At 50.0% G+C, this 15,108-nt stretch overlaps 6 protein-coding genes across 6 annotated transcripts; 5 read left to right on the forward strand and 1 right to left on the reverse strand.

The window, feature by feature from the left end:
* Positions 1-360: 360 nt before the first annotated feature.
* ASPVEDRAFT_89912 (glycoside hydrolase family 47 protein) lies at positions 361-5,169 on the forward strand (the record flags this gene model as incomplete). Its single annotated transcript, XM_040818698.1, has 6 exons — positions 361-625; positions 675-991; positions 1,047-1,231; positions 1,909-2,279; positions 2,345-2,904; positions 2,962-5,169. The coding sequence occupies 6 exons, from the start codon at positions 361-363 to the stop codon at positions 5,167-5,169; spliced, it is 3,906 nt and encodes a 1,301-aa protein (XP_040674463.1).
* Positions 5,170-5,468: 299 nt separating this feature from the next.
* Positions 5,469-6,254, forward strand: ASPVEDRAFT_144481 (gamma-glutamylcyclotransferase family protein; the record flags this gene model as incomplete). The annotated part of the gene is made up of 1 exon (XM_040807989.1): positions 5,469-6,254. One exon carries the CDS (start codon positions 5,469-5,471, stop codon positions 6,252-6,254), a length of 786 nt encoding a protein of 261 aa, XP_040674464.1.
* A 379-nt stretch (positions 6,255-6,633) lies between these two features.
* On the reverse strand, positions 6,634-7,336 carry ASPVEDRAFT_89914 (adenine phosphoribosyltransferase APT1; the record flags this gene model as incomplete). Its single annotated transcript, XM_040818699.1, has 2 exons — positions 6,634-6,788; positions 6,847-7,336. 2 exons carry the CDS (start codon positions 7,334-7,336, stop codon positions 6,634-6,636), a joined length of 645 nt encoding a protein of 214 aa, XP_040674465.1.
* Positions 7,337-9,764: 2,428 nt separating this feature from the next.
* ASPVEDRAFT_180284 (uncharacterized protein) lies at positions 9,765-11,821 on the forward strand (the record flags this gene model as incomplete). Its single annotated transcript, XM_040808857.1, has 2 exons — positions 9,765-9,914; positions 10,151-11,821. The coding sequence occupies 2 exons, from the start codon at positions 9,765-9,767 to the stop codon at positions 11,396-11,398; spliced, it is 1,398 nt and encodes a 465-aa protein (XP_040674466.1). The 3' UTR covers positions 11,399-11,821.
* A 403-nt stretch (positions 11,822-12,224) lies between these two features.
* On the forward strand, positions 12,225-14,022 carry ASPVEDRAFT_144786 (uncharacterized protein; the record flags this gene model as incomplete). Its single annotated transcript, XM_040808017.1, has 3 exons — positions 12,225-12,291; positions 12,347-13,629; positions 13,690-14,022. 3 exons carry the CDS (start codon positions 12,225-12,227, stop codon positions 14,020-14,022), a joined length of 1,683 nt encoding a protein of 560 aa, XP_040674467.1.
* Positions 14,023-14,268: 246 nt separating this feature from the next.
* On the forward strand, positions 14,269-15,060 carry ASPVEDRAFT_144438 (uncharacterized protein; the record flags this gene model as incomplete). Its single annotated transcript, XM_040807984.1, has 4 exons — positions 14,269-14,419; positions 14,514-14,527; positions 14,667-14,840; positions 14,914-15,060. The coding sequence occupies 4 exons, from the start codon at positions 14,269-14,271 to the stop codon at positions 15,058-15,060; spliced, it is 486 nt and encodes a 161-aa protein (XP_040674468.1).
* Positions 15,061-15,108: the final 48 nt, after the last annotated feature.

Below are 15,108 nucleotides of genomic sequence, written 5' to 3' on the forward strand. Positions count from 1 at the left end.
GTCTACAAACCCGCCTACAGGACAGGATCTACATACCGATTCCTCAACGCCGGAGACGGCCAAAAACACTGATTCTGCTTGAAAATAGCCCTTGTGCAGCAAAATTCTCTTTCATATACTCATCCTTTAAATATCGATGGTATGGACACTTCTGACAAGTTTAGCCAGGCGCACCTTCTCCAGGCGGTTCATTGGAGAGTATTGGATTTCCACACGTCGCAACCAGCTCTGACCATGCGCGATAATTTGACGCTCCACAGAACATCGAGATTAAAACCTAAGTTCGAACCTGGTCTGAGATACATGCGAGGCGACCTCTGAATGCAGATGTTGTCACTCTCGTCGATTTTAAACCCACTGATGTCGTCGCATTTCGCTCTGGGAACCACCGCTTCCTCCATTCATTTACCTTCTTTTCCAGCTGAAACTGGTACATCAGCATTCAGCTCCCGAAACAATGGTCATGAGCCGGTCGACTCCCCGAGTGAAGATGCACAGGATGTACAGCCGCAAAGGACACTCCGCGCGCGGTCTTGTACCTCGATGATCAAAGACCAGGCCATTCGTTGGAAATTATTCAATTTAACCCTCTCCACAGTCCTTCTTCTGATCAATCTCTCTATCTGTAAGGTGCCACCCGAATATTTATGTTCTGATCGCACTGACATACTTAGATATTGCTTTTGTTGTTGTCCGCGCCATCCACGGGCCTTGGCTTTACATTGTTTTGACCTTCATACTCTTAACTCTTGGGGTCGTTTGGTGTCATTCTCTATGTCGCTTGATTGTAGCGGTCTATCAGTTTCCAAACCACGCTACCGAGCCTATACTGCAAATTGGTACGGCGGAGGCTACTGGTTATGCCCAGCCAGAACAGCCTATCCTTGTTACCATGGCAGGGGATGAAGAGCATCTCGCTGAAAGCCGCCCAATTCCCGCCATGAAGGTAGTTACTCCACCGCCAGCGTACGGGCTATGGAGAAGTAGTGTGGTAAGTGGTTATACCATGAGTGATAACAGAGAGAACACCACTAATCTACGCACAGAGGCTAAACCCTGACTTGCTCTATTGGCAGCGTGTCGACAATCACCCACCTATCTCTAACACTGAGAGGGCCGAGGAAAGCCTGTACCGCAAGACTCATGGACGCCGGCCGCCAAGTTATCTATCTGACGACGGAGTGGACTATGTTATCGAGGCGCAGCCTAGATCACTAGCGAGATACTCACAGTGATAAAGGAGCGGGCCGTCATGTTAATTCATGTGCTCTTTATCTTCTTCTAGGCGCGAGGGACACCGCCTATTCTCTACTCCGATATCTTTAGTTTTAAAAGGCATTTTGTGCGTTGGCGAAGGGGTTTTATGAGACTTGTCTTCCGTTAGAAACTCTAGTCAAGCGATAGATAAAGATTGTTATCAGCTTAAGTTGGTCTGAGATTAAACTTAAATTATCGTGTCATGAATATTGTATGCGCCTCTGCAGATCGGAGTGGGATATTATTTGGTCCTCGGGCTCGAGCTCACGTGCAAGCTCGTTCCTCCCCAACAAGCATATTCACGCTGTTGCGTCAAGCCGCGATTCCAAGGGAGCTTCGGGTTAGACACCAGGGCCACCGACGCGAGCGATATTATTTTTGAATTCGTCGCCGCTACACTCCCATGCCGTCTGCGGCCGGTTCGCTTCTGCGGTAATGCGCTCAGGATGCAGGAGACCACAAATGTCCGTCTGTTCAGCATGGATGATGGGTTGGGTCTTTATTCTGTCACTATGGATCTCTGTGACTCAGGGGATGGGATTTGATCAAATTAGAAGCCTGAGGTGCGTCTATATCCAGATTATTACTTTATTCTGAGCTTCATTTTCTTTTGGTGCCGTGAAACTAATTAAATCGTCTGGGGATTGCTAGGACCGAGACACAACAGATGTTCTACCATGGGTTTGAAAACTACCTCAAACATGCGTTTCCCGAAGATGAGCTACGCCCTCTCTCCTGCCGACCGCTCGTCCGCGATAGAAAGAATCCTGGCCACGCCGAGCTTAATGATGTTTTGGGAAACTACTCCCTGACCCTGATTGATAGCCTGTCAACCCTGGCCATTTTGTCCTCGAGCCCGGATGATGGACAAAAGGCCTGGGGATACTACCAGGATGGAATAAAGGACTTTGTGAGGCTATATGGAGATGGTTCTAATGGCCCTGCGGGACAGGGCGAACGTAGTCGAGGATTTGACATGGATAGCAAAGTCCAGGTTTTTGAGACTGTTATTCGCGGACTGGGTACGCGGCTGGCCTTCCTGCCCACTCAATTAAAATCATACCTCCTTCTAACGTTGGCTTCATAGGTGGGCTGTTGAGTTCGCATCTCTTTGCCGTCGGTGACCTTCCTATAACCCGATATAGCCCACCCCCCGCAGAGGCGGCATATGCAAAAGCCTGGGACAAGGTATCCTTCACCGGTGATAAGGGAGGAATACGCTGGGACAATGGATTTGTGTACGACGGTCAATTCCTTCGACTTGCGGTTGATTTGGCAAATCGTATCCTCCCGGCTTTCTATACCGACACTGGCCTTCCTTACCCTCGGGTAAATCTGCGGCACGGGGTGCATCAACAGCCATTCTACGCTAAATCGCCATTGAATACGGATACTACACATGGTTGTCGCGGCAGAGACAATGATGTTTGCGCGGCCTCATCACCAGAGGTCACTGAGACTTGCAGCGCAGGCGCAGGTAGTCTCGTTTTAGAATTCACTGTTTTGAGCAGACTCACTGGAGACGGCCGCTATGAGGAACTAGCGAAAAGAGCCTTTTGGGCGGTATGGCATCGAAGAAGTGATATTGGATTAATTGGCGCGGGTATTGACGCAGAGTCCGGAAAATGGGTTGCCCCTTTCACTGGTGTAAGGCGCTCTTCCCTGCTCAATTTCCGACAGCAAGCTGACATTGTGATTGTACAGATTGGTGCCGGAATTGACAGCTTTTTTGAATACGCGTTCAAGTCATATGTCCTACTTTCTTCCGGAGAGCGGCCGGATTATAACAACAGCAGCCCGTGGCATATTCTCGATGATTACTTTACTCCGCTTAGCGAATACGAACATTCGCCCGAGGCATTCTTGCAGGTCTGGGAGGACTCACACTCATCAATAAGACGCCATCTTTACCGTGGCGAAGGTTACCAACATCCGCACTTGATCCAGGGAGATATCTTTACCGGCGCAACTCGGGCCTTTTGGATCGACAGCCTGAGTGCCTTCTTCCCAGGCCTTCTTTCGTTGGCAGGAGAACTGGACGAGGCCATAGGGATCCATCTGCTTACGACCGCCATCTGGAATCGCTTCTCTGGGCTTCCTGAAAGATGGAATGTTGCCACAGGGAACGTCGAAGGCAACCTCGGATGGTATGGCGGACGGCCGGAGTTCATAGAGTCGACATTCTATCTTTATCAAGCCACGAAGGACCCTTGGTATTTGCACGTTGGTGAAATGGTGTTGCGGGACATTAAACGCCGTTGCTGGACAAAGTGCGGCTGGGCTGGACTCCAGGACGTCCGTAACGGCGAGTTGAGTGACCGCATGGAAAGCTTCTTTCTTGGCGAGACAGCCAAGTATATGTTTTTGCTGTATCACCCCGAGCATCCCTTAAACCACCTAGATCGGTCATTCGTCTTTAGTACTGAGGGTCATCCCTTGGTTGTTCCAAAGAGCACATATTCAGCCCAGTCCCAGCACAAAACTAAAGAGACCCTTAAAAAGTTGTTTTCGGGTCAGCTAGTTTGCCCTATTGCGCCATCGCCGCCAACGTTTGGGCTATCGTCAACTGCAGCTCGCCCGGACGTTTTCCACGCCGCAAATTTGGCTCGGCTCGACTTGATGCCGAATCGTGGGCCACCGGAAGGATCCTTGGAGAAACCAGCAAAGGATCGCCCTGGAGTTACAATCGCTGATTTGACTTCGCCAACAAACTACACATTCTTTCCTTGGACTTTACCACCAGAGCTGGTGCCGTTCAACGGAACGAGTTCAGCCATGACCATTCGTCCTACTCTGGACATATCGTTTCCAGCTGTACCTGGAATGGCCTACGGGCCCGGATCACTGGAACGAGTCCAGGATGGTATTCTTATCAAAACCATTGGTGGCTTACGTATGAGCATGATCAAGGATGCACCCGCTTCTAGTGCGGAAGAGAGCGAATTTAGAGTGCAGGTAGTCAACGGCGTACCGTTAGGAAAGGACGAGAAGGTATACCTCCTCAGGGAGATCACATTTGATGTCCTAGATCCCGGGGATCCGAATTTCACTCGGATGCGCGATCCCGCGATGATTGACCTGGTCATTGACGTTCTCCCAGAAACCTTCAACCAACGAAATGATTCTAATGATGGTCGAAAATCTCCTACGACAGGAAATGGAGGACAGCAGCGAGTCATCACCACTAGGTCATCCGCAGACGAAGGCAAAGACCCGGTTCCAATAGACGCTTCAGTGTCTAACATGAAGGACGTCCTATCATCGCTAGTAAGCTCTGTGTCATCATTGTGGCGAGATGAGGTTGACCAGCCCTATACGCCTTCCTCATCTGCAAAAAAGACTCTTTCTACCCGCCTTCCCATTCCCGCGGCAGTTGCCACGGGACTAGGTTCGGGTCCCCTCCCAGATGTGGAGGATACTCCCCTTGTGTCGGTCACTGGTGGGGCGTCTCAAGCCCGGCTCCCCTGGTCTGACATTTACATGGCTGGTGACCTTTGTGGCCAGCGCATTACCCGTGACGTTGCGCAATCTCATCAAGTGCTTGTGGTAAAGCGCGGGGGATGCACCTTTTCACAGAAACTTCGGAATATCCCGGCATATCCACCGTCGCGAAAAGCCCTGAAACTCGTTATTGTTGTTTCCTACGAGGAGGAAATGCACATTCAGAGCCAGCAGCACCTGGGTCCAGGACTCGCGGCAATGCTTGCAGAGCCATACCTTGCGCGTCCGCAGCTAGACGAAACACAGGTGACAACCGGTGGAATCCCACGTCGCCACCTGCTAAGCATGGTGATGGCGGGTGGCGGGGAAGAGACATACGAACTCCTGCGCCAGGCAAACGGAGTGGGCCTCAAACGGCGGTATTCAATGCGGTCGCAGGGCGTTCCGATCAGTAATTTATTTGTTGTTTAACAGAGTACATAAATTCATTTCGGGGATGTTTTGTTATAATAGAGTTAATCCAAAGGTGGTTGGTTCCACAGTTCCACAGTTCCCTGTGTTTCAACTTTTCATATCAGAACCAGGGTTCGAGTCGGTTCGATTTTTGAGTCAGGATTCGGGAGCCAGGAACCTGAATTTACCATCGCCCCCGAACTCCACTCCCGCTCCCCGCTAGTTCTCAGGCTGATCAACTACTCTTCATTCTTCCAACTTACATTCCTGCATCCTACACACACCCACGTTCCAGAGTTCCCCGAAAGAAAAGCAGTATGCATCTCCAACAAGACCAGACTCAGGACCCATCATCAATCCCACCTCTCCACTCAACTCCGGCCATAACCACAGCCATAACAATCGCCCTGTCCCCCGCACCCCTCCAAACAAACTTACAACGTCAAGAAACCGGTCAAAAGACGAAGTACCTTTATTTTGCCTATGGCTCCAACCTGTCGCCCACGCAGATGCGCATGCGATGCACCCACGACCCAACGCTCTCGGCACACCCCGTCGCAATCGCGGCGCTGGACTCATGGCGCTGGCTAATCTGTCAATTCGGATATGCGAACGTCGTCCCGCCCGCGGGGTTACGCGTTGGTCGGCAAATAACCGAGGGGGATGCAGTGCCTGAGTCGATTTCGGAATCGATTCCGCACGGAGGTGTTTATGGGGTTCTTTATGAGATGAGTCAGGAGGATGAAAAGCTGTTGGACGGGTATGAGGGGGTTGATCAGTGCTCTGGGCTTCCTTTGCCCGGATCTGGTGTTCCGGCGAGAATTAGACCCAGGGAGCAGGGGGATGGCGAGTATAATAAATGGTATGTTGGGGCGAGAGTGGTTAAGTGGTTGGACGAGGGGTATAGAGAACGGAACGGGTTTGAGAGAGAAGGTGGCGAGATCAAAGTGTTGGTTTATATTGATGAGGAGCGTGTGAAGCTTGGAAAACCCAACGATGAGTATATTCCGCGAATGAATCGGGCGATTAACGAGTCCGTGAAGCTGGGGTTCCCGGAGGACTGGGCGGAGGAGGTCATGAGGCGTTCCATTCCGCTGGATTAGATTATATATTAACTTGCATGTCCACCATCAAGCTAAAGGGAATTATTAATTATGCTACACATAGTATATTCAGAATTCAAAGTCTATAGTGATTAAGAACAGAAGAAGCCCTTCGTTGATCCCTCAAGCGTCGGAAATCACGTCCTCTTTCAGGCCGCCAGCGGGTCGTGATGCGTGTGAATAATATGCCGTTTACCCATTGACACGACCCAATTTGTAACTGTAGGTCCGTCTAGGTTCAGATGCTCTGTCGAGCTTGAGATCGTGGCAATTGGGGAGTCGAGGAGGGCGAGGCCGGGGCCGATATATATCGATACCTTTTATTTTGGAAGCCGTTGACTTCGTAGAAAACATCATTTAAGATCGTAAAGAGATCGTATTAGGCCTGCGACTCCTGGCCAGAGAGCAGAGTGTAAACGGGTGCAGGCAGCTTCTCGCGCCCCTTGAGGAATTCCAATTCGAGCAAGAAGATGAAGCCCAATAGATTGCCACCCATCTTCTTGATGAGTTCTCCTGCAGCGTACGCCGAGCCGCCTGTAAATTTAAAGGCATTGTTAGTCAAGCGAAGTATCGTAATAAGCGCAGAACGTACCGGTTGCAATAATATCATCTACCACAATCACCTTCTGACCAGGCTTGATCGAGTCAGACTGCATCTGGAAGAAATCCTGACCATATTCCTTGTCATAGGCCTGAGTTTCACATGGGCCCGGCAGTTTGCCCTGCTTGCGAACCGGGACAAAACTGGCGCCCAGTCGCAGAGCGAGACTAGGGCCGATAAGGAAGCCTCGGGCCTCAAGGCCGACGATAACGTCGGGTTTTTCATTAGCGTGTGTTTCGAGGACGTGAAGTTCGAGGCAGCGGATGAGGGCTTCGTGCACGGAGTGGTCGGCGAAAATAGGAAGAATGTCTTCGAAGAGAATTCCCGGGGACGGGAAGTCAGGGAACTGGCGCAGCGCCGCGCGCAGCTTTACCTTAAGACTGGCGAGTTCGGCGGTGCGGGAGGGAGCGGAGGAGGGGTGTTCGGCGACTTGGGTGGTGGTGGAGGCATCGGGGGCTGTGGAGGAGGCTTGTTGGGACATGTTGAAAGGAAAAGAAAGGAAGGAAAAGAGAAAGGAAAGAAAAGAAGTAGAGGTGAGGGGTGGGAAGACTTGCGCAGGTAGAAATAGTTTTTCTGATAAGCAGAGGGGGGGGGGAGGGAAAAAAACCTGAGGATCTGAAATTCTGAATCGTAAAAAGATTTGATACAGAGTTACGGAACTGAGATTACTCAGGCAGCCCACGGTGTCACTCACTCCACTCCTCATGCTACGACTGTCTCTGGAATATTAATATTTGTTTCCTGACTCTTTGCAATAATACTCCAACTGCACTGCTTTCTTCACTTTGAACAGTATCAGCCTATGGACTAGCCTTACATGCTTCCAGAACCCAGAGTTCTTCTTGTTTAGTCCACTATACTATACTACTAACCACTGGTACCTGGGCGTAATACAAGACCCCGCCAGCCTTCGCAATCGAGTCTAGAATCCTATCATCAGCCCACCGCCGCTGTCTTTCCCCTCCACTCCCCTCACGATGTGCGCCCGTCAATCACCGAGAGTTACTCGAGGTTATTTCTGTCAAGTCTCAAGTCCACGCTCGATCTGGCTCAGCCGGTTGGCTTTCATTCCTTGAAACACTTTAGGATTAGCAGCGGTTGGTCAACTTGCTTCGTTTTCCATATTCTCTGCAGAAGTGCAGATACGACTCTTTCTCCCCGTCTGTGGATCAATGACACCACCACCGATCGTCAATGCATGGTGAAATGGTGCGAATCGCTATCCTCCTAGCGGATGGGTAAATGCTCGCCACTTGCCTCAAGTGCGCACTTAAAGGTTCCTTTTGGTGCCTACGGAGCGCTGCAGTCTCGCGCCGTGTTTCAAATAATCCTCGTCGAAGGACTGCATTCGACTCGTCTAGAAGACCCTTCCGCTTCCCCGTCTGAGAGGGATTCGCGGCCCGAACTCACGTCCAGTACGTACTAACGCCATCGGTTGGAGGGGGGTGCTCTCTTGTAAAGTTCGTATTGGCCAGTACATTACACGCCCTCCTTCCAAAGGGTACTCCAGTCTCCGGCATAACGTGGTATGGATACAGTAATCTCTTGGCCATTATGGCTCACCAACCATGTGCGTTTACTTTGTCGTTGACAGTTTCGAGGATAATTGTTTGCACCCAGCCTATAACTTTGACCTTCGGTGATATTCTAGATCCAGAAATCGGGAGGCAAACAAGGCGGGGACCTACACCCTGTATATTTCGCCTGTTCTCGCAGGGCCGGGGAGGGTCCTTCTTGCACTGGAATGCACCGCAGATGCAGATCCAAGCTCAGTAGTAGATGGATGTTATTCCGTTGTTTATCTATTTGACATTATTTGTTGGCTGGTGGAGTTGCCAAACACTACTTTTGCATCAGTATGCAGCACCTCGATTCCTGTGCATTACTATTGCACCTGATAACACATACTGGCCGAACAGTTGCTGCTCTCTTCTGTATTCTCAGGCTTTCAACACCCATCCTTGTGTCCTACATTACTCTACACCCACCTTTGTTGTTGTTGTTGTTGTTGTTGTTGTTGTTGTTTTTCCCTTGGGCACAAGAGCGCTTTGAAAATATTGTTTTCTAAGTTCCTAATATATCGAGCGCAAGGCTCTCACGAAGCCATCGATGATGAATAGAACATTGGGTTGTCCCGCGCCTCGGTAGATTGTCATTACAGTTGTATTATTATTTATAGAAGGATAATGGATCCTGGCACAACCAACAAGACACATCCACAGCCCAGCTTTCCAGACCTTCCCGAGAACTGCCAGTGGAGTACGTATTATACTTTCCACTTGGCTCGGAACCTTATCTGCTGTTGCTTTATTGAGTTATACTATCAGGTGAGCCGAGCCGCTGGATGTTTACTTTGCTGTGCCATTACTATTGATAGCCCATGAACTCGCTTTGCTCGGTTTCTTCCTTCTGCGCTGGTCATGAACTATGGAAGCTCAACGTTGCAGAGCTTCATCCACGGATACATGCATGACATGCTCAATCATCACGCAAGAATATGCTGCTCGCCTACCCAATCAAGGCAACAGTATTATTTGATCGACAGTACTTCCCTTACATTATGCATGGACTCGAGAATATTGCTATCCTGCCAGTCAAAGATAGCGAGAAAAAAAGTTAGTGGTAAAATCGATGTGAATGAAGATCAGATTTCTTTAAAAGGTGTTTGAACGTCCTGTACCAGTTAGGACGTAATCACGTGTATGCACGGGCCATCTCGCTTATGGCAGGTGACTATTTAAGGCAACAAAAAGAGTTGAAGCTTCTTCCAGCTCCCTCACTCACTATTCTGTCGCACGACAGTCTGCTTCATGTTTCTTCTGTTGTACTTCTGCGGAAGGCAGAAGTGCTCTCTATCTTTGGCAGATGTCTTTTTTACTGTCTTGTAACTCTATTGCCTCTCTTACATGATGTCTCCTGTCTCTCTGGCTGCCAATACGCAGCCGGACCGACAGTTGAAAATATTAGCTCAAGCTTTCGAAACTCTACTACTAACTACCCAAAAAACCAACTCCAAGGCGAAACACCTTCAGGAAAGGCTGGAATATGCCCATGATGAGGTATTTTCTTCCCCCACCCCCTGGCACCCACAACCCTTGTCTCAAGTGATGAGAGAACTTGATTAGCTCTAGATCAGGAGTCCATGCGACGGTGACGGACATATCATGTATTATCTGATGAGACTTCGCTGCTTTGTTTCTTCTTCTTCTTTTTTTTTTTTTTTTTTTTTTTTTTTTTTTTTTTTTTTTTTTTTTTGGTTTAAGTTGCCCAGTCGATCGCTGCTGACTTTTGCAAGTATCTCAAGCTCGCAAACCGATCTCCCGAAGGACTCGACCCGCACAGCAAGATTGTCTCGGAGAAGATACTTGGCCGCGATGTTGAATTTGACAACCCCCAGAAGCAGAATCTAAATTCAGTGGATGTAGTAAAAGTTCTTTCAGAGTCTGGAAACGTAGGAGATTCGGGCCTTGCTGCCATAACAGAGGGGGTGAGGATTTACAAGTCGTTCCTCAACCCTGATGATGATGGATCAACCGGGATGGTTGCGACAAGAGCTGGCTCGCTAGAAAGAGATTTTACTACCCGGGGCACACGTGGAAGTCTGCGCTGCCCCTTCTCGAAGCCTCAAAAGTTGTCCTCTGAAAATGGGGTCAATGGAATCGAAACTGCGTTGCCGTTACAAAATGGTAATATGTGCGGCTACCAACATTTAGATCCCATCAAAGAGGAGCAGCTGGATAGACAATCAAGTCAAGCTCCCTCTGCGCGTTCGTCAACTCGCTGCCCCGCCTCGCGATGTCCTATTAGATATCTAGATCAGCATAGTCCGGAAGAAATGGCGGATTATGTGGAGCGACACAAGCATGAAATCCCCAGAAGTCATGCAATATGTGTCAAACGGTACTCCAACAGCTCTCGGCAAATGGATGCGAAATACGGCAACCTCACCAACATGATTCGAGGCTTGTCAGAGAAGCATCGAGCGTTCCTCCCTGGTGACGGCTCACGAACCGCTAGCTCCTCGGCGGAACGTGTGGAAAAATGGGCAGACGGGGTCAATTCTCAGACTCCGGCTGAAGGCGACGATATTGAAAACGACGAGGATCGAAAAGGCCACTTCGATCGGCCTCTGCGAGATATCCGCGTTGGAGAATCACCGAGCAGGCCTTGGGGCATCCACGTTCCCATACCTCCGGCTCCAGCGTTTGAATCTCCTACCCAGTCACCTGCGGCTCCTGGCGTGACTGCCGACAAGCCGTTCGATACTGCAACAGGGCCGCCTAAGGGCGGTTGTCCGTTCGGTCACGGCGCAGGCGCCCCTCCCCCAGACCACCCAGCCGTAGAAACGGAGAGAGTTCGCAATGAAGAACCTGCCCAGACGCCCGATGGAACAAGTATGAAGGACGAAAAGCGAACGGATGATCCGCCGGAGGCCCCGGCAGCGAATATCGTGTTCAATGGGCCTGTGTTCTTTGGATTCTCCGCCGAAAAGACTGCAGCGTTTATGCAACAGCTGGGCAGTCTGGGCAACAACAAAACATGATATGCCCCTAGCCCTTATGTTCGGTGAGAGCAAACTTTCATAGTATATACGTATACATACCGTTATCGTTACTGGGGTTGGATATCTTGATTATTCGTTATTATTATTTTTAGCGTTTTGGAGCACGGAGTTCAGGCCATTCAATGTACTATATACGATCTGGCGGCACTTGTACATATCATCCAAGTCGGTCTCACATGTGTTGACGCGGTACATACTGTTAATATTAAATACATTATTCTTATCTGCCCCAAATCTATTTCGAGGCCTCACTAGTTGAAACCAATGACCAGCCTCAATGCGGCAACTTTAGCAGTCCGCAACTCCGCATAAGGGCTCTCCACCCTGGTTCTTCGTCCGAACCTACCGAACCTACCGAGCTTTGGACTTTGGGCTTTTCTTTGACCATACCTCGAAACCAACAACAGAAAAGCACAATAACACTCATAATACTTGGTATTTCATTATAGATCTTCACCCCCAATTATTACGTACTCAGCAGCGACTTCGTGTAGTAATACCTACACCGTAGTATAACCCCGCATGTGTTCATAGACTGGGGCGGATCTCCGCAGCCGAGAAACCTCGGGCTGGGTTCAACGGTAAACCGGTGCCGCTGGGGTAGCAGACGATGATAACGTGAAAGTGGCATTATGATTAAATAAGAAGACCGCTTTTCGTTTAAATATCCTATCGGCCGCTTGAATTTGGTTTTTGCTTTTGTTGTTGCCAAATCTGCTTACGCTTCTGTGCATCCACCCCGTTCTACCTACATACAACCCTGCATAGGAGTGCCTCTGTACCGCAGTACAGAGTTGTCGGCAAAATGGTGGTATACCTCCCCGACAAGGATTATGATTTTCCCAACATTGATTTGTTGACACTTATTTTCGGTATGTTTTCGAACATCTCGTACTGCAGTTTTGTGGCTGACCCACGTCATGGCAGACTCGCCTATCCCTGAGAGTGCAGAGAGTACAATTCTCCATGCAGAAGCGGCGGACCCCTCGAATGCCGTCACAAAAGCCCAGACACGTCTTCTTACCCGCCAAGTTGCATATATTTTGCGCCACCATTTTGGCGTTGGAAGTCGGGGCGCAGGGACAGACGTTGCTGTTGGAGTCTCCGGTGGCCAGGTACTACTCCCGTCTGTCTTCTATGGCGTTGTAGCTGCTGGTGGTGTTTGGAGTGCGGCATCTTCAACTGCTACACCCCCTGAGCTAGAGAGACAGATCCGCCAGGGAAGTAGTCAGTTGATTATCTCAGGCCCAGAGTCCAAGGACGTGGTGTTGAAGGCCGCCCAGGCTGCGGGTGTCCCGCAGAATCGTGTGCTTATCCTCCGAAGTATGGGTCATGAGCGCGTGCTTCAGAATGCTGCCACGGGACAAAACTATCTCGATGGCTTGAAGCCGTCAGAGGTCTTGGACTGGGAGCGCATCACGGATCCGAAAAAGTTGGAAGACTCTCTCATCTGCCTGTTGTATAGTAGCGGAACTACCGGAGCACCGAAAGGTGTCAATATTTCGCATCTCAATATGGTTACTGAGGCTTTGATTCCTATCTATTTCGACAACGAGTATATTGCACAACGGCGTCAGACAGATCCCAAGTATGAGCATCCGTATCGCACTCTGGCTCATCTCCCCACTGCTCATGTTGCCGGATGTCAAGGGTATTTCGTTAATCCTGCCGCCTGCGGGGGCACAGTTTTCTGGATGGAGAAGTTCGATTTCCCCAAGTTCCTTCAATACAACAAGCAGCTGGAGATTACGTTCTTTTTCACTGTGCCTCCCATCTATTTGTTGATAAGTCTCAGCCCAGCCGTCACAGACCAGTTCAAGACACTGCGCCGCGCTTATTCCGGTGCCGCTCCCATGGGTGCGGACCTGCAAGCAAAGGCGCAGAAGAAACTTGGATGTCTGATCAACCAGACCTGGGGGTTGAGCGAGACAACCGGCAGCACCACTGGTATGCCTTGGGAGACGGAAGACCTGTCCGGCAGCGTCAGCCGTCTCCTCCCGAATATGCGCCTGCGGATTGTCGACGAGGACGGCAAGGATGTTGAGGAGGGTAAGGAGGGAGAGTTCCTTGTCAAGGGACCCGTAGTGACCAAGGGCTACTATGGGAACCCACAGGCCACTAAGGAGGCCTTCACTGAAGACGGGTGGTTCAAGTCAGGGGACATTGGCGTGCGTCGAGAGGGGCTCTTCTACATAGTTGATCGGAAAAAGGTACTTTCCACTTTCTTCCCTATGACGAACTGAGGTTGGGAGCTTATACTGACGAATCAGGAACTCATCAAATACAAGGGTCTCCAAGTCGCCCCCGCCGAACTCGAATCCCACCTCATCTCGCACCCTCACATATTTGACGCCGCCGTCATCGGTGTCCAGGCTCCCGATGGATCCGGGAACGAGGTTCCACGTGCGTACATCGTTGCGGATAAAACGAAGATCAACGAGGACCAGGTCAAGGATTTTGTCAAGAGTCACCTGGCACATTACAAACAGCTCCGTGGTGGTGTTGTGTACCTGCAGGCCATACCAAAGAGCCCCAGTGGGAAGATCTTGCGCCGGGAACTTCGTGATCTGGCCAAAAAAGATGCTCAGGCAGCCAAGTTGTAGATTACCCGCCAGTCCATTGTTAGTAATTGTATGGAGATTTAGAAGAGGTATATACTTTAGCTTGGTTGGTTAGTCAATCTTACTCCTCCTCTGTCCGTCCGGTTGGCGGAGGAGAGAATCAGTTGGTCGGCGACTCGGAGTAGACGAGGAAGTAGGAAGTGGGGAGATGACTCCATGTCTTTCTGCCCCTCCAACTTTCCCGCGGAATACACCAATTCCCCCTCGCAACTCACACTATATCTATCCATGCTCAGGATCTCGCCTCGCCTGTTGACCATTTCTCGTCCTCTTTTAACAGCCCCAATTCACTCTCGGCTTATCTTTCGTGGTCAATTGCCTGTACAAGCAGCCAGAATGTCCGATCTAACCAACATCTTCACTGCCAACGCTTGCCCGCGTAAGTTCTCACCATCTATCATTTTTACGATCCCCAAAATTGCACTCGACTCTTCGGATCTTATAACGAAAGCTAACTAGACAATTGTCTCTAGCCGTGGGTCCCTACGTATGTCTCCCATTCCTCTTTCTCCCAACACCCAGCAGCTGCTACCCCGCACAAGCTCTCAAAACAAACACCGAGAACAGAGATCGATGAAAGCGCTACCGATAATCCATTCTCATAACACATACTGAACAAAAGACAGTCCCAAGCCGTCAAGGCAAATGGCCAGATCTTCCTCTCGGGCCAAATTCCCGCGGACAAGAACGGCAGCCTTGTTGAGGGTGACATCGCAACTAAGACCCAGGCTTGCTGTGACAACATTAAGGCCATCCTCGATGCCGCCGGATCGTCTGTTAGCAAGATCATCCGTGTCAATGTGAGTCCTAATTTGGTTCTTTTGTTTAATGACTTTCCTGGAGTTAAATGGTTAATGGCGGGGTTGTTTGCAGGTCTTCCTCGATGACATGTCGAACTTCGCAGAGATGAATGCGCAGTATGAGAAGTTCTTCACCCACAAGCCTGCTCGTTCTTGTATCGCAGCCAAGCAGCTGCCTAAGGGTGTTCCAGTTGAGATTGAATGTATTGCTCTTGCGTAAGTTTTGAGTGATATGACCACACGCGTAGGTGTGCATAAATAGGGATAA

Source organism: Aspergillus versicolor, assembly GCF_001890125.1.
Source record: "Aspergillus versicolor CBS 583.65 unplaced genomic scaffold ASPVEscaffold_16, whole genome shotgun sequence".
NCBI classification, from domain to species: Eukaryota; Fungi; Ascomycota; class Eurotiomycetes; order Eurotiales; family Aspergillaceae; genus Aspergillus; species Aspergillus versicolor.